The sequence below is a fragment of the Sarcophilus harrisii genome, chromosome 4 (assembly GCF_902635505.1).
Source record: "Sarcophilus harrisii chromosome 4, mSarHar1.11, whole genome shotgun sequence".
NCBI classification, from domain to species: Eukaryota; Metazoa; Chordata; class Mammalia; order Dasyuromorphia; family Dasyuridae; genus Sarcophilus; species Sarcophilus harrisii.
Genome location: NC_045429.1, coordinates 374,095,936 through 374,122,213, shown reverse-complemented (window position 1 = coordinate 374,122,213; position 26,278 = coordinate 374,095,936). Strand labels below are relative to the sequence as shown.

The 26,278-nt window shown below is 31.4% G+C and overlaps 1 protein-coding gene across 17 annotated transcripts in view; it reads right to left on the bottom strand.

Moving 5' to 3' along the window:
* Positions 1 to 26,278, bottom strand: part of RYR2 (ryanodine receptor 2) — a 712,857-nt gene that overhangs the window by 462,816 nt on the left and 223,763 nt on the right. For 13 of the 17 annotated variants that reach the window (XM_031968518.1, XM_031968517.1, XM_031968521.1 and 10 more), the window contains exons 3-4: positions 15,718 to 15,822; positions 2,302 to 2,322 (exon numbers count right to left, since the gene is read on the bottom strand). In XM_031968518.1, the coding sequence (XP_031824378.1) occupies positions 2,302 to 2,322; positions 15,718 to 15,822 (126 nt within the window). Of the gene's footprint in view, positions 1 to 2,301; positions 2,323 to 15,717; positions 15,823 to 22,621; positions 23,059 to 26,278 lie in introns of those variants that run through there. The other 4 variants (XM_031968515.1, XM_031968525.1, XM_031968527.1 and 1 more) reach the window with 2 other exon arrangements.

The following is a 26,278-nucleotide window of genomic DNA, read 5'->3' as shown; positions in this document are numbered from 1 at the left end:
AAAAATGTAAGTAAAGCTAACTAATTATCTCAAAGAGGGGTTAAAATTCTTTTGAGATGATAGATAAAAGGCTACTCCTATTGCACAGAAGTACTGAAAACAGTGACTTTATGACACAATTAAAAAAAAAAGAATCCTAGAATTAGAATCTGAAAAGCTAGATATGAATCCAAACACTTGAAAGTATCAGAGTGATCCTGAGCATGGCAGTTTAATCATTTTTGACACCAACTATATGAAATGAAAGTTTGACACCAACCATATGAAATGAAAGTGACCAATAAAGTCCTTTCTCCTATTAAAACTATGATTCAACTCATCAGGCTCACACATGCATGCGCGCGCGCGCACACACACACACACACACAAACAGGGATGGGAACACTAATTAGATGGATTTCCAAAAAGAAAGGCTAATCTTTAAATCTATAGCAAAGAGATTGGCACATTAAAATCATTTAATTATTTTCATTCATAATAAGCTAATCTGCTTTCAGATTTTGAGTATGTGGCCCTAATCTTCCTTTTATCTGGTACCCAGTTCAATAACCTTAAAGAAGTGAATTTATTCAACCCAGACCGAGGAAAATAAAAATAGTATAATTTTAATGGCACTATTATGTTCAAGTTTAAAGTTAACTCCAAAAGAAGGAAAAAACTCAATTTTAGGGGTCCTGAAAACCTATTCATTAAAGAGTAAACCAAAGAAGACAGACTAAAAAAAAGTTTTACAAAGAAATATTTTTTCATCTTTATTAATACTCTCATTGTCATAATACTTGGGAGTTTTAATTCGTTAGGATTTTGGGGGGGATAGTTGCAGGGGTATGGTAGTGTAAGGGGTTACTAGAAAGATAATTAGCTTATTTTTAAAAATATAGCAACACTATATTAAAAACTTATATGCTTAAAAACTTTAAAGTTATCTTATAATCATCTTCTGGGCAGTAATATAAAAAGAAAGAGCACATGTAAAAGTATATAGAAAGAACAAGGAAATACTAGGAAGCAAGGAGACTAGATTTTTAGAGTATATTCGATACTTATGAATCTCAAGGACAACAGAGAAAAAAATACATATATATATTTGAAGCTAATAAACAGTAAGATCTCAGCCTGATGATTTTTTTTAATTTAAAAAAAATCTCTTTTAATTTAAATCACTAAGGCATTGGCTCCCTACACAAAAAGTTTATATTATAATCTTTGCTACACCCATTATAATTATTATCAAGCTTTATTGCAAGTTTACAGTTTCAGAGTGAGAAAGCAGCAAAGATAGGTTTTAAATATCAGGTCCTCTATATCCTTTTTTGTTAAAAATCTGGCAAAGCCTTCATAGAATCATTATATGTCAAAACTAGAAGAGTTTTGTCTACACCGTAAGTGTAGGTCTAACAATGTCACTCCTACTCAATAAACTCCTGTGGCTCCTAATCATTACCAGAATCAAATATAAAATCCTTTGTTTAGTATTCAAAGCCCTTCATAACTTAGCTACTTCTTACTTTTCTAGTCTTCTTACACTTTGCTACCAACCATGTATTCTCCAATCCAGTGATACTGGCTGCTTTGTTATTCCACAAACAAGATATTCTATATTTAAGCTCTGGATATTTTCTCTGACTGTCTCCCATGCCTGAAATGCTCTCTCTTCATCTGTACTACTGGTTTCCCTGGCTTCTTTTTAGTTCCAATTAAAATCTCATCTTCTATAATAAACCTTTCCTAAGCCCTCTTAATTCTAAGGTCTTCACTCTCTTAATTATTTTCAATTTATCTTGCAAATAGTTTGTTTTTACATACTTTTTTTTTGTGGTCCCCCCATTAGACTATGAGTTCAGTAAGGATAAGGACTACCTTTTGACTCTTTGTATCGCCAGCTTTCTGCATAGTGCCTGAAACTCATGAAGTACTTAATGAATGTTTATTGACTGATAGAAAGAATCTAAGTTCCTAGAGCACATTAACTATTTCATTATAATATTTCATTTTTTCACTTTATATTCTTTTTATTCTCAACCAATTATAGTACCTACCAAAGTTTGAGGGCTTAATAAATGCCATCAATTGATAATCTAGTACATTTTATTTAGAAAATAAATCAAATCATGCCAAATAGTATCTAGAAAAAGGATATTTCTATTTTAAGATCCTTGGAATAAAATTAGTCAATATTTGTAATTGCTTTCTACTGATAACACAAGAATGTTGGTAAGCAAAAGAAGGTAAGGTTTAATAATAAGCATGCATTAATAGTTCATTTCACACAAATTTTTAAAAATACACTGAGTCACATACCCATTTTTCTATATCAATTTGCTGTGGAAAGAAAATCAAAATAAAAGTGAATAAAAGACTACCAATGTAACAATCACTAAATATAAATCTATAATAGATAAAATATGCATTCTCCTAATCCCAATCTTCTATCTCTGTGTCATATGCAAATGGAATATATCATGATTAAAAAAAAGCTTTTCACATAAAGACAAAATACCAGATCTTAACAAGTAAATTTGAAATAATTTCACCACCAATAGAATTCAAAGAACAACCACATTATTGAAGAGTTTGAGTATATGCTAATGCTCCATGCTTGTTTTTTGTTGAAAGGTAGTCTAGAGTACTGAATCAATTGCTAATCTTGAAGCCAGGAATCAACTGTTTCATTTGCTGCATGAAACAGTAATTTGCCTTCTCAATACTGTGGTCAATCCTCTTAGAATATAAATTACAGATGCACTCTTTATCTGCATTTGTAGAAGGAAATTCCAAACTAGTCATTTCTTCCACTAATGAAACTACAGATGCAGGCAAAATACTTTTCACTGATTTTTTTTTAATCATGAAATTATCAAAGGTTAGCTATTTTCCCAAATGTAATATGTACAAGAATCATGACAAAAAATTAGAATATGTTGGCATCAAGAGTGCCAAAATCCAAAGCATAAAATCAGATCTAAAATAATTCTACAATATTAATTATTTGATAGGTATAAGTATATCATGAAAATGCAATTATTTCAACCTGCTATTATACTGAATTAGATTTGCATAGCAAATGATCAAAGGATATGAACAATTTTCAGATGAAAAAATTAAAACCTTCTATAGTCATATGAAAAAACTGCTGAATCAATATTGATCAGAAAAGTACAAATTAAGGCAACTCTGAAGTACCATTACACACCTCTTAGATTGGCTAATATGACAGGAAAATTCAATGAAGAATGTTGGAGGGGATGTGGAAAAACTGGGACACTAATACATTGTTGGTGGAATTGTGAATACATCCCGCCATTCTGGAGAGCAAGTTGGAACTATGTCCAAAGAGTTATTAAACTGTGTATATCCTTTGATACAACACTTTGATCTAGATCTTTAGGCTTATATCACAAAGAGATCTTAAAGGAGGGAAAGGGATCCACACATGCAAAAATGTTTGTGGCAGTCCTTTTTGTAGTGGTAAGAAACTAGAAACTGAATGGATACCCATCAATTGAAGACCGGCTGAATAAGTTATGCTATATGAATTATATGGAATATTATTGTTCTATAAGAAATGATTAGCAGGATGATTTCAGAGAGGCCTGGAGATACTTATATGAACTGATGTTAAGTGAAATGAGCAGAACTAGTAGATCATTGTACACAGCAATAACAAGATTATATGATGATCAATTCTGATGGATGTGGCTCTTTTCAATAATGAAATGCTTCAGATTAGTTCCAATGCTCTTGTGATGAAAAGAGCCATCTATATCCAGAGAGGACTATGGGAACTGAGTGTGGATTACAACACAGCATTTTCACTCTTTTTGTTATTGTTTACTTGCATTTCATTTTCTTTCTCATTTTTTTCCTTTACAATCTGTACAGCAAGATAGTTGTATACATATGTATGCACATATTGAATTTAATGCATATTTTTACCATGTTTTACATATATTGGATTACTTGCTAGATAAGGGAGGGAGAGGAAATGGGGAGAAATTGGAACACAAGGTTTTGCAAGAGTTAATGCTGAAAAATTTTCCATGCTTAACTTTTGAAAATTAAAAAGATTTAATAAAAAAAGATTTTTATAGCAAAGTTTTTGAAAAAAAAGAAATTCACTTAAGAGATAAATTTCCAGTCCAGATTTTTTTATCAAGAGGTAAAAACCCTACTCATTTTAGTATGTCAGCTAGCTGATTGATGATATAATATCACACAGAAATATGAAAACTATTACAAATAAGCATAAGAGACTTGGTTTATATCTTCTTTTATTCGTGTGATGAAAATTTAGTCACATTCAATTAGAATGTTATTATGTTGACCTCACCAGAAATGTACTTAAAGATCTAGTGAAAAGTTCTAAATCAAGCTTCCTAAGTTTTCCTTGTAAGATTCTATTAAGAACAAGATTTTTCAAGGAGAATTTGAAAGCTAAAAACATTTTTAAAAAGAAAGAAATACATACTGAGTGGAGAAAAAGTCTTAATTCACTCATTTTTACTGTAATTATGGATATCTAGCTTCTTACCTGGATTCTAGATAAAACAAGTAATCCCATTTCATTCCATTTTCTCCAGCAGAATGTCTCCTTTATAGACTCATTTTTACACTAATTTTCAATTTCTTCCTATCTCCTGGCTGTTTCTATGATACCTACAAATATTGCCACATCTCCCTCATCCTTAAAAAAAACTATCCCTTGATCCAATGATCTCCTTTTCACGTCTAAAATCCATACAAAGATCATATACAATAGGTGCCTATACTTCTAATTCTCTTTTGAACTCTCTGCAGATTGGCTTCTCATTTCATCATTCAAGTGAAAGAACGCTCTCCAAAGTTATCAATTATTTAATTCCAAATCTGAAGGTGTTTTTTCTTTAATCAACATGCTTCTTGATCTCTCTACAGCTTTTATACATCACTCCCTCTTCCTATTAGATATTTGTAACACTTCTCTCTTCTAATTCTCTGCTTTTCACTCTGTCCCATATTTGATAAGACATCTACACTGAGGTTGAATTTCTATTAAACTGCATTGGTTTTAATTATGTGAAATGATTTTGAATATCTGCTTTAGGACTGCTCCTTTGCCACAATTTCTTTTCTTTTTTTTTTTTTTTTTTTTTGCTGAGACAATTGGGTTAAGTGACAATCACTCCCAAGTCTTGTAACAAACAAGATGGAAAATTATAAACATTTTCTCCATTCTTCATAGTCTCTTGAAACTAATTCCTAATGTATCCATTCAACAGTCCCTTCTCCAGCAGCTGTCATCGTCTTACACAAACTGATCTATAAGCTTACAAAAGAATAAGACTCTACATCCGCTTTTATACTCTCTGGGGCTGAAGCTAAAATCTTGGTCTGGCATAACACAGCATTCTGGTGCAACACTACTCAGAGAGTTCCAAAGGAACTAACTACAACGTTAAGGTATTTAAGCTGATATAAATGTATATATTGAATTCCCTTTGAGGCTATTATAATAACAATGAGCTAGTAGGTTTTTTTTTGTTGTTTTTTGTTTTTTGTTGTTGTTGTTGTTTTTGCCACAAACAAAGAACTGTGTTCACAAATCCTGGAAATGAAAAGGAATTAAATCAAAATGTTCACTGATCCTGAAAAAATTTTCTGCCCTAACAACTTACTCAACAAAGAGAAAAACATGAATTTCTAGATTCAGTTTTTCAAGACAGTCAAAATAAAGAAATAGGCTACAGTAGAGTATTGGAAAATACTTTTAATATATATGCCTTTGAGTAAATAAGTTCTGTTCATTTTATCATTCATAAAAATGTGAAGATAAAATCAAATATGTCCTCATGGATTTCATATTCTGTAATCATATTTATCTAAAATGATCTTCAGCTTAATTTTGCCATGGACTTTAAAGTTAGTGTTACACTCAAAACACTGATTCTTCAAGTAATTCACTATCTATTTCTTGATAAATTACCATTATTATCATCATTGCTAACATTTATGTAGCATATTCTATGATTGAGGCACTTTACAAATATCATCCCATTTTACCTCAAAACAACTTGGAAGTTAATATTATAATCTCCATTTTATAGTTAAGCAAAATGAAACAGACAGAAGTTAAGTGATTTGCCCAAAATCACATAGCTAAATTTGTGAGGTGAAATTTGAAGGAGGATGCTCCTGATTCCAAGCCAAGGAGTCTATCCACTGCGTCACCAACCTGCCTTCTTGAAGACAGATAATACTGCACATTGGAAGAATAAGAGCTATATAAAATGTTATAATCTCTAATTTTCATAATAATTAGCTATTATAATTTTACATAGTTAAAACAATTAATTATATATAATGTATTATTTTATTATATCCTATAACAAAAGTTTTGTTCTATACTTTTGAGTAACATTATAATCATTAACTATTCAAATTTTTCTATAGGGTAAAAATGCTATCTATTTTTAGTCACTTAAAAGAGATTAAGAAATGTAACAAATAAGCATGATAAAAAGACAATGCATTTTGATAGGTATTGTTGCTTTCTATTAAAATATCAGCATAATGAGTATAAGGGGTACCCTCTGAAAATGTTTTAAGTTATTTTGAATTAATAGTTTTAATATTAATTCTACTTGACATGATCAATTTGAGAAAACTCAAAAGTTAAAATAGCTCACTCACACTATCAAAAAATTATAAATATTAATAAAAGAGTATTCTATAATTTGTATTTTTAAATAATACATTTTGTTCTTAATTTCTTATAATAATATGTTACTTCCATTAGTTAATTTTTATGATATAATAAGGGGAATGTGTATGAGACACGAATTGCAAAGATAATTTTCCAATCTGAATTTCAAACAATAAGAATAAGAACTGGAAATACTGTGGGAAAACAATGTTGGTGATACTTCTTTAAATAAATAACTGTTAAGTTATGTATAATTTAAAAGTTTCTTTTACCAAACTCACTTCAGAATTTTAATTTTTTATTATATTGGCTCAGCCTACCTATGAACAATTGATATTTTTGAACTATTTAGATCTGACTTTAATTGTGTGAAAAGCATTTTGTAATTCTGTTCATATAATTCTTGGGTTTATCTTGGTAGGTAGACATCCAATTATTTTATTTCGTCTACAATTACTTTAAATGAAATTTTTCTTTCTAACTTGTCAAAAATAGATGAATGCTGTTCATTTGTGTGCATTTATTTTATATCCTGCAACTTTGTTAAAGTTGTTAATTGTTTCCAGTAGATTTTTGAATGATTTTCTAGGATTCTCTAAGCACATTATCATATCATCTGCAAAGAGTGCTAGTTTTATTTCTTTGTTGCCTACTCCAATTCCTTTAATTTCTTTTTTTTTTCTTATTGCTAAATTCAACATATTTCGTATAATATTAAATAATATTGGTGATAATGGACATCCCTGTTTCACCCCTGCTCTTACTGGGAATGTGTCTAGCTTTTCTCCATTACAAATACTTGCTGTTGATTTTAAATAGATACTGCTTATTATTTTAAGGAAAGCTTCCTTTATCTCTATGCTCTCTAGTGCTTCTAAGAGGAATAGGTGCTACATTTTGTCAGAAGCTTTTTCTGCATCTATTGAGATTATTATATGATATTTATTGTTTTGTTATTGATATGGTCAATTATAGTTATAGTTTTCCTGATATTGAACTAGCCCTACATTTTTGGCATAAAGCCAACTTGGTCATAGTTTATTATCCTGCTGATAAGTTGCTGTGATATTTGCTAAAATTTTGCTAAATTTTTTGCATTAATATTCATTAGAGAGATTGGTCTATAATTTTCTTTCTCTGTTTTGGCTCTTCCTAGTTTAGAGATAAGAACTATATTTGTGTCATTGAAAGAATTTGACAGAACTTCTTTATTTATTTTTCAAATAGTTTAGATAATATTGGAATTCATTGTTCTGTGAATGTTTGGTAGAATTCATTTGTGAATCCATCTGGCCCTGGAGATTTTTTCTTAGGGAGTTCATTAATGGATTGTCCAATTTCTTTTTCTAAAATAGGACTATTTTAAGTAGTTTATTTTCTCTTCTGTTTATCTAGGCAAATTATATTTTTGCTAATATTCAACCATTTTGGTTAGATTGTCTGAATTGCTGTCATACAGTTGAGCAATATATGTCCTAATTACTGCTTTAATTTCTTTTTCATTGATGGTAAGTTCACCCTTTTCATCTTTGATGCTGGTGATTTGGCTTTTTTTATTTCCTTTTTCTAATCAAATTAACCAAAGTTTTATCTATTTTGTTGGTTTTGTCATAAACCACCTCTTGGTCTCATTAATTAGTTCAGTAATTTTCTTGGTTTCAATTTTATTAATTTCTCCTTTGAGTTACAGAATTTCTAATTTGGTATTTAGTTTGTTCTTTTTCTAGGTTTTTTTAGTTACATGCATAATTCATTGATCTCTTCTTTCTCTATTTTATTCATGTAGTTATTTAGCGATATAAAATTTCCCCCAAGAACTGTTATGGCTGTGTCTCGTAGGTTTTCATATGTTGTCATTCACTTGAATGAAATTATGAATTGTTTCTGTGATTTGTTGTTTGACCCACTAATTTTTTTGAATTAGATTATTTAATTTCCAATTGATTTTCAGTCTAACTTTCCCTGGCTTTTTATTAAATATAATTGTTATTTCATTATGGTCTGAAAGGAAGCACTATTTCTGCCTTTCTGCATTTGATTATGAAGTTTTTAGTGCCCTAAAGATACCATGTATCCAGGCCTTTCTGAAATCATCCTGTTGGTCATTTCTTACAGAACAATATTATTAATGGTCCCCTTTATCAAGATGTACTTTCCTTCTTTATCTCTTTTAATCAGATCTATTTTTACTTTTACTTTATTTCAGATCAGAATTCCTACTCTTATGTTTTTACTTCAGCTGAAGCCTAATAAATTCTGTTCCAGTTTTTTACTTTTACTCTATATGTATCTTCTCTGTGTCAAATGTATTTCTTGTAAACAGCATACATTAGGATTCTGTTTTTTAATCTACTCTTCTATTTGCTTCTGTTTTATGGGAGAGTTCATCCCATTTACATTCAGTTATGATTACCAGCTCTGTATTTTCTTTCATCCTATTTTCTTCACTGTGTATACTTTGATTCTCTCTTTTCACTCAGTCCCTCTTTAATAATGCTTTGTTTTTTATCCCACCCCACAAACTACCTGGCCTGTCTTTGATTGTCCTCCCCCTTCATTTCTCCTAGTGCTTTTACCTTGTCTTTTATCCAGTCACTCCCTTTTCTTTTCTCTTTCTCCTCCTATTTTTTAATAGAGTTGGATAAACTCTGAATCCCCAACTGGATCATTAAGTTATTCCCTTTTAGAGCCAAAACTGATGAAATCAAGCTTCAGAGAATGCTCATACCTTTCCCTTGTTTCCTTCCATTGTAAAAGGCCTTTTCTGCCTCTTCCTATGATCTAATTTGTTCCATTATAACTCTGCTTTCCTCTTCTTCCATTACAGACTTTTCCCCACCCCTTAATGTCTTTTTTTTCTGATATCATCACATCAGAGTTCATTTACAACAACATCTTCTGTTGCCATGTGATGCCCCCCTCTGTCCCACAAACTGATACAGTTCTCAATAATCATAGGCATTGTTTTCCCATCTAGGGATATAAACAGTTTAACTTTTAAATTATATATATACATATATATATGCATATATATGTATGTATGTACGTATATGTATGTATATTTTTCCTATTTACCTTTCTAAGCTTTTCTTGAGTCCTATATTTATAGATTAAATTTTTTTGTTTAGTTCCATTTTTTTTCCCAAATGATTCAAAGTCTCCTACTTCACTGAAGATCCATCTCCTCTTCTGAAAGATAATGCTCAGTATGGCTGGGTAGTTAATTCTTTGTTGAAATCCTAGGTCTTTTGTCTTCTGGAATATTGTATTCCAGGCTTTCCAATCCTTTATTGTAGAAACTGCCAGATCCTGTGTAATCCTGATTTTTTTTCTTCTTGATATTTGAATTGTTTTTGTCTGGCAGCTCGCTGTATTTTTGCCTTGAGATTAAAGTTTTAGAGTTTTGCAACAATGTTCCTTGGGGTTTTCTTTATAGGCTCTCTTTCCACAGGTGTTATGTGGATTGTTTCAATGAATACTTCCCTTCTGTTACTAGAATATTGGGGCAGTTTTCCTTGATGATCTCTTGAAGAATGTTATCCAGGATGTTCAGGTAGACCAATAATTTTTAAATTGTCTCTTTTGTATCTATGTTCCAGGTTGGCTGTTTTTTTTATAAAGTATTTCATATATTCTTCCATTTTTCCTTCTTTTTAGTTTGATCCATGTTTCATAGATTCATTAGTTTCCATTTGCCTTGTTTTCATTTTTCATGTGTAATTTTCTTCAGTTAGTTTTTGTATCTCTTTTTTCAAATTGGTTAATATTACTTTTGAAGATTTTGTTTTCTTCGGTGGATTTTTTTTTTTTTTTTGAATTTGGCCAATTGTGTTTTTTAAGGAATTGCCTTCCTTTTCCAAACTGATGATTCTGGCTTGCATACCTCTCATTTTTTTCTCATTTTTTCTCCAATTTCTCTTATTTGCCTTCATAAAGTTTTTTTATGAACTCAAAGAAATCTTCCAAGAAGCCTCTTTTGGCTTGCAGCCAATTCATTACTCTTTGAGATTTCCTTTGTGGATATTTTGTCCTCGTCTTCCCTGTCATCACAGTAGCTTTCTGTGGTCAAAGTTCTTTTCTGTTTCTTGATTATTCTCTTCTTGTTTCCCCCCCCCCTTTTTTTTTTTTTTACTTTTATGGTCAAGTTCTATTCCTAGGTTAAAGGGGATACTGATCCCAATTACCTGTGCAGCTCTGAGTCTTAGCTTTTAGCCTAGGGGCCATTTGCAGGAAGTAGCTTTGTTTTCTCTTTTCAAGAAACAGTATGGTTTCCTAGAGTTTGCTTTCCAAATTGAAACTGGAGGTGCCTCACTGATCTGCTCCTTCATTGAGCTAGGACTGAGGTCTCAATTGCTGATCAGCTGTGATTAAGACCCTCTCACCAGCTTTCCCAGAGTCTGTCTGAGCTGGTCTGAACACCCTTTTTACCCCAGTGAGACTAACCTTTCTTGAAGTTTTTCCAATCTATCTTGAACTGGAGAGTGGTTTCATTTTATCAGACTCTGTTCAGAGGCTTGGTTTCATGTAGTTTTTGAGGGAAACTAAGAGAGGCTGAGTAGTTTCGTGGCTTCACTTGACCATCTTAGTTCTATTCCCAGAACTCCAACTGATAGTCTTTTTGTTCATGTTTATTTACTTACGCTTCTCTCAACTCCTGTATTTGTCTATCAAAGCTACTATATAACTCTTTCCATTGAAAATATTTTGAAGACCTATATTGTAAAGGGCAGGAACTCTGTATGATTGAGTTAATCCTACAACAAGGTGTTGAATCAGTGGAATTAAGATAATGATTCTCTAGTACTTAATATGGTTCTACAAGTTGATACCTGTTTTACAAGATTGACACCCATGATGATGTACTTTATAATAAAGTATATAAGAGCCACCAAAAGGCTGATGATGATGGAATTTATCTTTCCCAGTCCTTGTTGGCTCTTAGATACTCTATTATAAGTACCTCATCATAAGTGTCAATCCTGTAGAACAGGTGTCAACTTGTAGAACTATACTAAGTACTAAGCATATGCTAAATCGGATAATCATTGTCTTATTAATTCCACTGAGTTAACACCACATTGTAGGATTTAAATTAATTATACTGAGCCTTAAGTATATTTCTCCAAAGTTCCTGTCCTTTACACTATATCATTAATAATCCTCCTTTCCCTTGAAAGATTAGTGTTGTGCTGGGTAAATTATTCTTGGCTTTAACACATTTTTTCTCCCTTTGGGAATATAATATTTTGAGTTCTTCACATTTTTATAATAGAAGCTGATAAATCCCTATGGTTTTAATTGTGACAGTTCAGTATTTGAAATTCTTTCCAGATTCTTTTAATACTTCTTTGTCCTAAGAACTAGATTTTGGTTATAATATTCCTCCGAATTTTCATTTTGAGATTTCTTTCAGGAAGCAATTTTGTACTCTATTTCTCCTTTGTCCTCTGATTCCATGAGATCTAGAAAGTCTTATGATTTTTTCAATAATGATATACAGCCTTTTTGTATTAATGGTTTTCAGGCAGTCCCATGACCATTATCTCTTCTCAATCTGTTTTCCAGGTGAGTTATTTTTTTCAAGGAAATATTTCACATTCTTGGAGTCTCCTAGAGCTTTTATTTGGTACATTCTAATTTTAAGGGAATTATTTTATTGAGTAAATTTTGTAACTCCTGGTTCTAGTTTTTAATTCTCTTTTCACACTTCTATAACTCACACTTCTTTTCCTATTTTTTCCTCCTGGTGTTTTCATTTGGTTTTTAAAATCATTTTAACTCTTTTAAGCTCAACTTTAACTCTTCTAAGAATTCTTGGATTTTGCCCAAACCACAAATTTTGAAGTTTTGCTCATAAATGTTTTGAGTAATTATCTTCTCTAGGCTTGTATTTTAAGCTTCAGTCTCTATAATAGGTTTTCATGGTAGAATTCTTGTTTATTTGTTTCTCATTTTCCCAGTATACCTCTTGACTATGGATTTTAATTTTGGCCTATGTTTCTTCTGGGATGAATGTTTAGGTTGAACTTTTGCTCTTTTGAATGTTTCTTTTGCTTTCTTAAAGTATTAAGCATTGTGTTATTCCAAATCTCATGGCTAGGTCAGGCCAAGGATATGGAAGCTTTCAATGCAACCAATGTGACTGGACCTGATTCCCAACTTTGCTCCTGGGATCAGTCACACAGCTACTGTTTCTATATGAATCTATTCCTCACTCAGCATATAGGTAAAGCTTTAAAATTCTAGGCACATTTGCCCACTTCAGCCCACCCTGATATGTCATCCAAATGTCTAGTAAACAACAGAGATATCATATGATACCCATTCTCACACTTCACAGTATTTCAGCAATCCATGGGATCTGTTCCTTCCCTAGTTCAAGGCTTTGTTTCTCATTCAGTACCTGGGAATTGCATTGCTGTGAACACAGTCTTGGCCAGACTCCCTCCCCAGTATATATAGTCCTCACTATTTGTAGTTAGGCTGGAAAAAAATGACTCGTGATGGGTTTGTTTGTTTTCCCTCAGACTGCACAATCAGAATTCAGGTGGATGAGTTTTATAGATCTTTATTGGGGAGTTATGGAGGGGAAACTCAACTATACTTTTTCCTGCTACTTTTCCATTCCTGTTCTGCCCCCTACAACCCAGATTTAAATCAAATTACAAATGTATTAAATCCAAGTATTTTAGAAGGAAAAAACTAATTACAAGTCAGCAACAACATGTACTGTATAATGCTTCAAATCATTTCATAAACATAAATTTAGACTTAGAAAAACGTTGTACTATAAAAATGCAATCTATTGCCTTTTAAGTCAGCTTTGTAGCTGGGTCTTACAAAGATATAGATGTGTAATAAGTAATGTGTTTGCATCCTTTATATATAGTGTGCCTTCCGGCCCCCGCCCAAAATGCTTTAAACTCTCAGAAGATTTTCAAATAGTTTGAAGATCTGATTCATGTTCAAGTTGCCATGAATCGATGTTATTTAATGATGAACTATAGTTTTGGAGGTGAAAAACAAACAGATTTCTTTGAGAAATCCTCTACTATTTCTAGTTTTATTTTAAATTAAAATTTCAGATAAAAAATAGAAACCCTATTATATTGACTATAATCTTTTTTTCTAGCCAAAATATTAAAATCCAAAGGAAAAAATGCAATGAAACAGTTGTTTCATAGCTGATTAGAAGGAGGACAGGGATTTTACTTTGTTGATTTGAAATTCAATAAAAAGGCTTTAATTCAAAATATAAATACCTTTTTACTACCCTCCCTTTTCTTGTATGCATAATGAGAATTCAAATTCATTTTATTTAATGTTTTATCTTTCCCATTACATGTAAAACAATTTTTAACATTTGTTTTTAAAACTTTAAGTTCCAGATTTTCTCTTTTCCTCACTCTCCACCCGCTCCCCCAATGAAATAGCACATGAGAAGTGATGCAAAACATTTTCATAAAAGTCATGTTGCAAAAGTAAAATAGATCTCTCTTCCCCCCCCCACCAAAAAAAAATCAAGAAAAATAAGCTTAAAGAGATCTGTGTTCAGATACAATCTTTCTTTGGATATAGATAGCATCACATTGATTTTTAAGTAATTTTACAATCTATATAAGCCATATGAAACTGTTCAGATGGAAGTTATATTGTCATACATAGAGATTACTTTTCTCGTCTGAAATGTACAGCCATTTCAGTTTTTTTACTTATGGAGTTTTTCTATTATCCTGTGTGAGTATGGAAACATGTTTATGTGCTTGTGTGCGCACGCTCGCGCGCGCATGTGTGTGTGTAATTCATTCCATTTACATTGGCTGTAATGTACCACACTGGGTCCAAAATATGGCTAGAACAAAGATGTATTTATTTTTATCAAGAAAAAAGAAAGAAGGGTGTTCACATGTTGGCTAAACCCATGCAGCAAATGTATGGGAAGAAATGGACAGTAATCACACAAGCATAGCAACAAGCAAAGATTGGGGGGATAACCTCGTGAATGAAAGAACACGTCTATTTGAATTTGTCAATAAAAATGTTTGTTTCTATAGTATATATAATTTTCAATTTCATAACTAGAATAACTATACTTTTTCGTTTAAGCCATGTGCTACAACATTAATTTCAAAACATTATCAAAAGATCTGTTTAACTGTAAGTTTTAATGAAGTCTCAAATAGGTAATTTCGTGACAATAACAATAATTATATAACACAAGATGAAACTTTTACCTTGTTAACAGCAAACAGCGTCACATATAATATCTCAATTGACTTTTATAATAACCCTATTGGACAAATCTTATTATCACATTTACAGATGAAAAAACTCAGGCTGAGAATGATGACTTGACAGATTCTCAAAGTCAGTGTATAAGGCAGTATTTGAACTCAGATCTTCCTGATTCTAAATTTCACAGTCTCCTCTATCACTTATTTAATTAGGGAAAAATGTAGAAAAAGTTAAGGGAAGATATGATCACTGTCACTAAGCAACCCAGTTTTAAGAAGAATAATTAAAGGAATATCTGTTTGCAAAACTACAACAGATCTTAGGCTTTTATATTACCTTCACTATCTCTGCATTCCAAATAATATATATATGATTGTACTATGAAATTTTATTACAAAACTAAAAATGACTCAGAAAAAAATAAATGATAATGAAATGTGATCACACAGAGCAGTTAGCAACACATATGTACGGTTGCTAACAGTGTTGGGGTTTTTTTAACACTGAAAATAAATATAACATTAAATCACAATAAAAATGCTGGTATCAATCATCATAATATATTTCAGTGACAAAGAATTTCCCAATGAATCAACATAGTATTGAAGTTTTTATAGCACAGAAATCATTTAGCTAAAGAATATTTAAAATAAATTTGAAGAAATGACCAAAAGCATTGACTTAATATATTAAAAGAAAATTTTAGAATGTGGTTATACCTGTAAAAGAAATAGATTAGTTGATTATATGGTGGCTAAGTTCATTTTATGTTAAAATTTTACATGGACTTGAGTACTTGCCCCTTCTGCTTTCTCCATCGTGTTGGCCAGCATCTCCTGGAGAGCTCGGACAGATAAGGATTGTTCCAACACAAAGGTACATATTGATAAGTCTGGAGGGACATTCTGTTTAAAAAAGGGAAAAAATTAAATTATTAATTTTGTCATTGTCAATTAACCAGGAATAACCCCATTTTTTTCTTTTAGATATGCTTTACAGACAAAGTAAACACTTTATGATTGTCTAATTATTTCAGGCTATGCCAGATGCAAACTAAGATTGAAAAGCATAAAGCACATAAACATACAGCTTTTGATTATTTAAAAATTATTAATAACCATAACTTGGCTTGTCCTCCTGGTATAAGCTAAAATTCCTTGCAAATGTTTTTCCTTATATTAACTGAAATATCCTTTCTTTATATTTTTCATTGATTCCTTTTATATTCTTGACTTTTTTCTTCCAAATAAATTTTGTTATTATTTTTTCTAATTCAGAAAAATATTTTTGGTAATTTAATTCATATGATTTGAATATATATATGTATATATATATAGTTTTAGGTAAGATCGTCATCTTTATTAAATTAGCCATGCCTATTCATCAATAATTAATATTTCTCCAATTATTTATAAATAATTGGAGAAATATTAATTCCTATTTATATATAGGAAGGCTGATGATTTATGTGGATTCATTTTATATTCTGCTACTTTGCTAAAATTATTACTTTGACTGTTTAGTTGAATCCTTGGGCTTTTCCAAGTATATCATCATATCATCAGCAAGAAAAGATAGGTTTATTGCCTCATTCCCCATTCTGATTCCTATGTTGACAATTATCAAATCTACCTATCCTGCTCAAACTTTTCTGAGGAACTCCGATCTTGTATTTCTGCCTTTCAGACATCTTAAATGGAAAGTTCAGCAGACATTTTAATCTCAAATTTAATTTATCCAGAATGAAACTCATTATCTTTCTCCCAATACTCCCTACTTTTCCTATTACTATGTCATCTTCCCAGTCCCAAACAAAAAACAAAGAAAATATAGGTTGGGTTACATAAAACAATAAAGGATGATTATTTTCCTCTAGATTTTTTTTCCTTTTTTATCAAGAACTAGCTGAAGCTAAATAATTTCTCTGTTGAATCATGTGTTCCCAGTAGTTTTATAATTCCTGCTTTAAACTTTAGGCAAATCTACTTCTCAAAAAAGCTTTCACAAAAAGCTTTGACTTGTTTTCTCTTGAGTGTGGTAAAAGTTCTTGAGGTATAAACTCTTACACAATAGATGACAGTCTAAGGAGTCAGCAGGTATGCTTACAGATTGGGGATGTAGTAATGAGAAATTCAAATCCTGAATGTTCCAAAAGCTTTGCCTTTGTTCCCTATGCCATGGTGAAAGAGATTGATGTAGATGAATGCAAGACTTCACAAAATTTATGGCAGACTTGTTGAGTCAAAGATAAATGTATCTATGTTCAATAACATTTGTAGCAAGCCTTTTTGTAGTACAAGGAATAGGAAATTGAGTAAAATCCATTACTTGGGAATGGCTGAACAAAAGATAGTATATGAATGGAAATGGAATATTACTGCTCTATAAGAAATGTTGAGCAAGCTGATTTCAGAAAATCCTGGAAAGACTTACATGAATTGATGCTTAGTGAAATGAGCAGAACCAAGAGAACACTGTGCACAGTAACAAGATAATGTGATGATAAACTATGATGGACTTTGCTCATTTTTTCCCTTATGGTCTAATTTTTCATGCACGTGACAAATATGGAAGCATGTTTAAAAGGAGTGTACAAATTTAACCTATATCAGATCACTTGCTATCTTGGGGACAGAGGAGGCAAAAACAGGAAGGAAAAATTTTGGAACACAAAGTCTTACAAAAATGAATGTTGGAAACTATCTTTATATGTATTTGGAAAAATAAAATACTATTGAGGAAAAAAAATAGATGTGTCTAGAGAAGATTCTCAAAGACCAGGTACCCACTTCACTGCAAAAACAAATATCACTTAAAAGACCTAACTGTATGAAAAGACTGAAGTGATTGAGATCATTTTGGACCAAGGAAGTGACAAAAACAGAGAGGTTTTATTTTTGTCACTTTTAATTACCATGATTTTGTGGACAAGACTATTATTCAAAAATACAATAGTGAGGGTGACTAAAATTGTATAGTATGGGAAGTCTTATCTAAGTAAAATATAGTCAATGATTTGTTTAGTCAGACATTGTAGTGCTTCTAGAAATTTTGGTGATGGCCATGGAAGTTACTTTGGTGTAAATAATAACTAGCAGTGGTGGAAACTTCATTGGTGGTTTTGATAGCAGTCATGATGTTGGAGGATATTAATGGATTTGCAATGATAGTGATATGAAGGAAGTGGCTCTGGTTACTATGAAAGAAACAGAGACATTAGACATGGTGAACAGGGTTACAGAAAACAGGACAGTTTTTGGTAGCAACTATGAGAACTAGTCAATGGAAGATGTAGTAGCAATTTTGGATATAGTAAAAGCCACAGAACTTTGCCAACTATAGTGATTGGTCCTCAAATTTTGGTACCAAGAAAGAAAGAAACTTTGGAAGAATTCCTGCCCTTGTGGTAAGGACCAATATTTTGCCAAACCACATCACCAAAATGGCTAAAGTGATTCACATATTAAAAACAATGGCAGAAAATTTAATTACTGTTAGGAAACAAAGTTCAATAGGAGAAGAAAGTTAGAAAAGTGACAAGGAATTATAGGTTACAACACATTTGTGAACTCAGCCAAGTACAGTGGTGGCACATCCTAGCATTTCAAGATTCAGCCAAGTACAGTAAGTAGTAGCACATTCTAGCATTTCAAGAAGACATATTCTAGCCAGAACTTTGTGTGTGTGTGTGTGTGTGTGTGTGTGTGTGTGTGTGTGTGTGGAAAAACACAGATTATTTTAATTTCTGTTCTGTGGTAATTTTAAAGCATCCCAACAAAAAAGTACTAAACTTCTGTTAGTACTCAATTTGGCTCAATTGCCTCAACTGTAAAATGAAGATAAGACCTAGCTCCCAGGGTTGTTGTGAGCATCAAATAAGATAATATTTATAAAGTGGTTAGTATAGTGCCTGGCACATAGTAGATGCTACATAAACACTCATTCCTCTCACCCTATGTTCCTATATTTCTGCCACAAAAATATTCTGACATGATCACCGTGTTCAATAAATGTCAGTAGCTCTCCTATAGCATCAAATATAAATTCTTCTCTTTGGCAATTAAAGCCCTTTAAAACTAAGTTCCAATATTTTTTTCCAGATTTTTTATATATTTATTCTTTCTTATCATCTATTACTCTCTTGTTATACATTACCTTTTCCAGGGCCCAGAGTTAAGAAGACTCCTCATACTGAGTTCACATTACTAGCTGTGTGACCCTGGGCAAGTCACTTAACTCTATTTCCTCATTTTTAAAGTAAAGGCTTTCCTAGAAAAGGAAATCACAGACCACTCCAGAATCTTTGCCAAGAAAATCACAAATGTGGGACTAAACATGCAATTCAATACCGCTATCATGTAATCTGAGGTAATTTGATATAACCAATGTTTATATACATCTGCATGAAGTAAAATGCAGTGTCTGAATAATTGATACAATGAAATGTAAATTACAAAATTCTAAATACTATAGCTAACATTACTCATTTAGATGAAAATATTAAAATATTTAATGCTATATTTAAATCTGGAAAGGATTATATCTAATCCACCTTCTTAATTTTACATTTAAGGAAAATGAGGTCCAAGAGGATTAAGTAACATACCTTACCTCACACAAATACTAAGAGGAGTCAAGATTCAGACATATGTCTTCCAACTTATCACCATTGTGAGGATTTCCATTACCAGTGGAAGATAATGGTACCCTAATTTTCAAAAAGCCTAAACACAGGAACTCTAAAATTCAAGTTTAATTTATTCACTCATATATGTATGCATTCATTAATTCAATAAATATTTGTTGTCATATGCACTGTACCATATATTAGTGGAAATATTATTTTAAAAATAAAAATAAGTGTCCAATCTTTTATTGATCAGACACAAACATTTTCTTAGAACCCTTAACAAATTTAACTATTTCTTCTTATTAATAACCCTCCAGACCTAAAATAGCACTAAAATTTTCCATAAATCTTACTAATTTCTATTTCTTCTTAACCTGCCAGCCTCCTTCTGCAGTCTGGTATAATGTTCTTCAGATAGGTTCACTGATCTTTTGTCTGCCTTCCAAACCAAATTGACAGCCAAAAGCTATGATTTTTCTCCCAAATTCCTATTGATATGTATTTAAGAGATAAGAAAATAGAAAGTAATCTCTCATTTCGGATAGCTGTTTAGCAGCTTTGTCCCAAGCATAAAAATGTAATACTTAAGATATGGACTGGTTTAACAATGTACATCAATTTGCAAGGCCATGATTAGCATACCTTTTATGAAAAACTTATCCTGCCAAAACTATCTCCTTTCCTTTTTCCACAGAGTAACAGGTCTCATACAGACATGTAATGTAAAACTCCAGATAGAGTGAGCAGGAAAGAAATGTACTTACATCTCTAAAATGGCAACTCTCAATCTTTTACTTCCTAAAACCACTTTACTCTCATTCAACCCCTTCCTCTGAGACTAAAAATGGAAAGGAATAATTTAAGAGAGCAAGAAATTCAAGTTTAAAACTTGTTTTGTGAAAAATTAAAATAAAACAAACCAGAAATTGGAGATGGTATAATTTTGAGGGTTTTAAGTAAAATAATGAAGTTATTTTAGTGACTTTTTGATAAAATTTACTCAGCATCATTAGTAATAAAAATAAAAGCATCACATCTTGAATTTGAATAAAACTTAACACACAATTTCAAAACGATTCAATTATACTATATTAAATTTTAGAGTATTTGTGGTAGATCAAATAGGTTAGGAGGTTTATGAAGTTCCTGGAACACCTTGAGAGTGTTGAGCAGATCCTGGAACACACAAAGCTTTATAAGGCTCCTGGCATACACTGAGAGCTTTGTGCAGTTCCTGCATTGAGAATTTTGTGTGGCTCCTATACCTGTCCTCCCACCAGTCTTCTAGTAACCACTATTTTATTCTTTTATCATTCTTTGCAAATCTGAAGGATATGAAGTGACATTTCTCCTATTATTATTAAAAGCATTTTTCATACAATTGTAGATAATTGTTTTTCATTTGAGAATTGCTTGCTCACCTACTGTGATTAAGTATTACCTGAGGAATAATTCTTATCCCTAGGCATTTGTGTTGATTCATTTTTATTATCTCGAATAGCAAGTCTTTCTCAATCCTTCAAAGCCGCTGGTACTTTCCAATTCAGGGCTTCCTTCCATCTATACTATATTTATTTTTTATATTCTGATTTATGTATGTGTGGTTCCTGCCTCCCCAAAAGTAGGATTTTTGAGGGCAGAGACTTTTTTAGCTTATTCTTTGTATCCTCAGTGCTGAATACACCATCTGGCACATAGATAGCACTGGATAAATGCTTGTTGACTGACTTTTCAGGAAAATTTGATATGGAAATGTTCTCAAGTATTTCCCTACTAATTTTAACTGCATTTATTTTACATGTTTGGAAGATTTTCAATTTAATGTAATGAAAATTTTCCATTTTATTTTTATATTCATCTCTCTTTTTAGATAAAAATGAAATCATGAGCAATTGCTAATATTATGTTCAGCATTATGTACCAATATTCACTAGATATTGATGTACAGATTTCTTTCTCTTTTACCTATCCCTATCATATGTATTTGAAAAAAGTAATATAGCATAATGGCTTCTTTCTCTATTCTTGCAAACAACTTACATCATATTTCAATTAGTTCTTTGGATATTTGTAAAAGTCACTCTAAATTCAATTGAACTTGGTAGTTTTTTTCCTCTGGGAGTTAATTTATGGCTTGTCTTTTTCTGAGATTGAGTTGGCTAAATCATCTATTGCTTGTTCTGTTAATCTGGGCAATTTATAGTTGGAAATATTCATCTGTATATGGTAAGTCACAAATTTTGTTGGCATATGATAAATATATTTCTTCTTTATTTTTTCTATTTTTCTTTTTCATTTTAACATCATTTATCTAATTTTTCTAATCAAAATAGCTAATGATTTTTCTATTTTATTTTTTCTTTCAAAAAAGCAGTCTTATTGTATTTATTAATCATTTACTATTTTCTTTTTTCTAGATTTTAAAATTTTCATTATTACTTTTTTGTTACTTTTCTTAACTTTTTGAGTTCCATATCTAAATAAATGATTTACTCTCTTTTGTTTTGTTTTCTTTGTTTTGTCAAGATATTTGCTTGAGCCACTGGGCTTCTAATTGCTGTAATTTCATCATTTATATCTTGATTTCGATACCCACAGTAATATTTCTTGGCTATTTTCAACCCATGTTCTTGTTCTACAATTAGAATGAACTAGTCATTATGCCAGTTTCTCTCCTTGGAACTTCAGGCTACTCATCACAGAATTTCTAGACTCATCCATGACCTTCATGTCATACTTTAGTTCACATCTAGCATTTCCTTCTCCTCTTACTTTCCACCTCTAGTTCTGAGAACAATGATCAAATCAATACAATTATTCTATGAAAGAATATATCAACTAATTACTCTATGACTCCATTCACCATCCCTGTGACTTCCCTCCCTAAAACACGGCTCACCCTTTCACTTTTGTGTATTTTCTTCCTCACTGGGAATGTAATCTCCTTGAGAGTTATGACAGTTTTATTATTTGAATTTCCTTTTTTCAAATCAAATTTTATTCTTAATCAACAATAAACAATCTACTTTTTCTCCATCCCACTTTCCCTCTTACTCACTTTTTGTGCCACATACCAATTCATTCTTTCCTTTGAGGCTTTGCATGCAGTCTTGATTGTCCTCTTTTGAGTTAGCATTTTAATCTTCCTTGATACCATAGTAACTTCCTATGGTCAAGTTCTTTGTTTGTTGTTTGTTATTTTCAGCCTATTTCATTATTTTTAAGTTGAGTTCTGCCCTCTGGATTGAAGGGGGCAGTGACTGCTTGTCTGCTGCTGTACTTCTGTGTAGGGGTATCGGTCCTGGCCCCACACCTGGTTCTGTCCTCAGGCTGATTGAAGGCTGACTGCTTCCCTACTGCTATACTTGGGCCTCTGGGAGCTTAGTTACTGACCCAAACTGGGGCTCAAGACTTCTTTGCTAGCTTGCTGGGGCATGGCCTGCTGCTTGCTTATATGGATGCTACCTGCCTTGGAGGGTACTCTCCTTTTACCTAAGAGTGATACAGACCTGGCACACAAAAAGAACTCCTAGAAGATTTCAAAATGATTTTTAAAATTATAGATGAGAGGTACAAGAATAATTGAGAAAAGAAATTAGAGTGATGAAAGAATATCATGAAAACTCATGAAAAGGAAGCACAAAAAATGTAAAAAGATGATCAAAATTTACTGAAAAAAATAACTCCTTAAAAAGTAGAATTGGATAGTGGAAGCTTATGACTCCAGAAGATATCAAAAATCTAACAAAATCAAAAGAATTTAAAAATAGGAGAAACTATGAAATATCTCATTGACTTAGAAATTTTATCCAGAAAAGATAATTTAAGAATTATTGGTCTATTTGAAAGTCATGATCAAAAAGGAACTGTACATCATTCCTCAAGAAATTGTCCAAAAAAAACCCTAAAACATTGCCCTAATATCCTAAAACCAGAGAGTAAAATAGACATTGAAAGAATCCACTAATAACCTCTTCAAATCAATTTGATATTTTAAAAAAAAGAATAAAACCAAATTGCCAGTTTCAAAAAATGAAAAAGGCAAAATCACCACTAATGAAAAGAAAATTAAAGCAATTACTAGGAGCTAGTTTGCCCAATTATATGACAAAAAAACAATCTACCAATCTAAATGAAATAGATGAATATTTACAAAAACATAAATTGCCCAGAATAACAGAAGAATAAATAGAATACTTAAAATTAGTCTATCTTAGAAAAAAGAAATCAAACAAGCCATCAGAAAACTCCCTAAGAAAAAAATCATCAGGTTCAGATGGTTCACAGTTGAACTCTACCAAACACTTAAAAACAATTAATTCCAATATTATATAGACTATTTAGAAAATTGGGTGAAGGAATTTTATCACATTTCTTTTATGACACAAATATGGTACTAATACCTAAACAAAGAAGAGCTAACACAGAGAAAGGAAAAATACAGACTAACTTCCCTAATGAATATTGGTGAACAAATTTTAAATGAAATATTAGCAAAGAGATTACAGCAACATATCACAATGATCATATATCCTATAGTGGATCCTATAAATCCTAGGTAGGATTTATACTAGGAACGCAGGGCAGGTTCAATATTAGAGAAACAAAAACAACAGAAATTATATGATAATCTCAACAGATGCAAAAAAATTTTTTTTGACAAAATATAGCACCTATTTTATTAAAAACATTAGAGAACACAGGAATGAATAGAGTTATCCTTAAAATAAGAACTATCTACCTGAAACCCTCAACAAGCATATTTCTGTAATGGGGATAAATTATAAGCCTTCCCAATAAGATCAAGGGTGAAGCAAGGATTCCAGTTATCACTATAATTCAATTTTGTGTTAGAAATGTTTGCTACAGCAATACGACAAGAAAACGAAATTGAAGGAATTAGAATAACCAATGAGAAAACAAATCTATCATTTTCTGATAATATAATGATAGATTTGGAGAGAATCCTATGGAATTAACTAAAAAACTACTTGAAATAATTAACAACTTTAGCAAAGTTACAGGATATAAAATAAAATCCATAAAATTCATCAGCACTTCTATACATAACCCCACAAAGCCCAGCAGCAAGAGATAGAGTAATTACATTTAAAATAACTGAAAACAAGATAAAATAATTGAGTTTATCTGCCAAGACAACCTGAAGGACTATATGAAGCCAATTAAAAAGCAATTTTCATATAAATAAAGTGAGATCTAAACAATGGGGAAAATATCAATTGCTTATATGTAGGCCAATGCAATGTACATTATTTTATGCCAATCAAATGTACAAAAATTAGTTTATACAGGAAGAAAAATAATAGCAAAATTCATCAGGAAAAACTTTTTTACTATAACTTTTTACTGACAGAGCATGTGCCTGGGTAATTTTTTACAACATTATCCCTTGCACTCACTTCTGTTCCGACTTTTCCCTTCTCCCCCTCCACCTCTTCTCCTAGATGGCAAGCACTCTTATGCATGTTAAATATGTAATAGTAAATCCTAGATACAATATATATATATGCTGAACTGTTCTCTTGTTGCACAGGGAGAATGGAATTCAGAAGGTAAAAATAACCTAGGAAGAATAACAAAAATGCAAACAGTTTACACTCATTTCCCAGTGTTTCTTCTCTGAGTGTAGCTGGTTATATCCATCATTGATCAATTGGAACTGAGTTAGTTCTTCTCTTTGTCGAAGATATCCACAGGAAGAACTTTTTAAAGGTCAAGATAGCAATAGAATTAATGAAAAGAATATGACATATCAGATCTCTCTATTATAAGATTGTAATCATCAAAACTATCTGGTATGGGCTAAGAAATAGGGTGGTAGATTGGTGGAATCGATTTAGGTCCGCAAAACATAATACTAAATGACCATAGTAATCTAGTGTTGGATAAATCCAAACACTCTAGTTTCTGGGACAAGAACTTTCTCTTTGACAAAAAACTGCTGGGAAAACAATATGAAATAAATTAGATATAGACCAACATCTTAGACTATATTCTAAGATAAAGTCAAAACAAGTACATAATTTAGACATGAAGGTAGATACCATAAATCAATGAGGACATCAAGAAATAGTTTACTTTTAGCTCTATGGAGAAAGCAAGAATTTATGATTAAACAAGATAGAGAACATTAGAAGTAAAATGTATACAAAATGTATAACTTTGATTATTTTTGTTATTATATTAAATTTAAAAGGGTTTAAACAAATAAAATCAGTGTTACACAGATTAGAAAGAAAACAGAAAACTGGGAAACAATTTATACCAAGTGTCTTTAATAAAAGCCTCATTTCTCAAATAATATAGAGATCACTGAGTCAAATTTATAGAAATAAGAGTCAGTCCTTAATTGATAAATGGTCCAAGAAAATGAACAAGCAGTTTTCATATAAGGAAATCAAAGCTATCTATATTAGCACATAAAATAAAAGCTCTAAATCATTACTGATTAGAGAAAAGCGAATTAAGACAACTGTGAGGTACTACTTCACACCTATCAGATTGACTAATATGACAGAAAAAGATGATAAATGTTGGAGGAGATGTGGGAAAGTTGGGACACTATTATACTCTTGGTAGAGTTGTGAATTGATGTAATCATTCTGGAGAGGAATTTACAAGTATCCCAAAGGGCAAGCACTACCACTACTAGATCTGTATTTCAAAGAGAACAAAAAATAAGAGGAAAGGACCTACTTTTAGAAAAAATT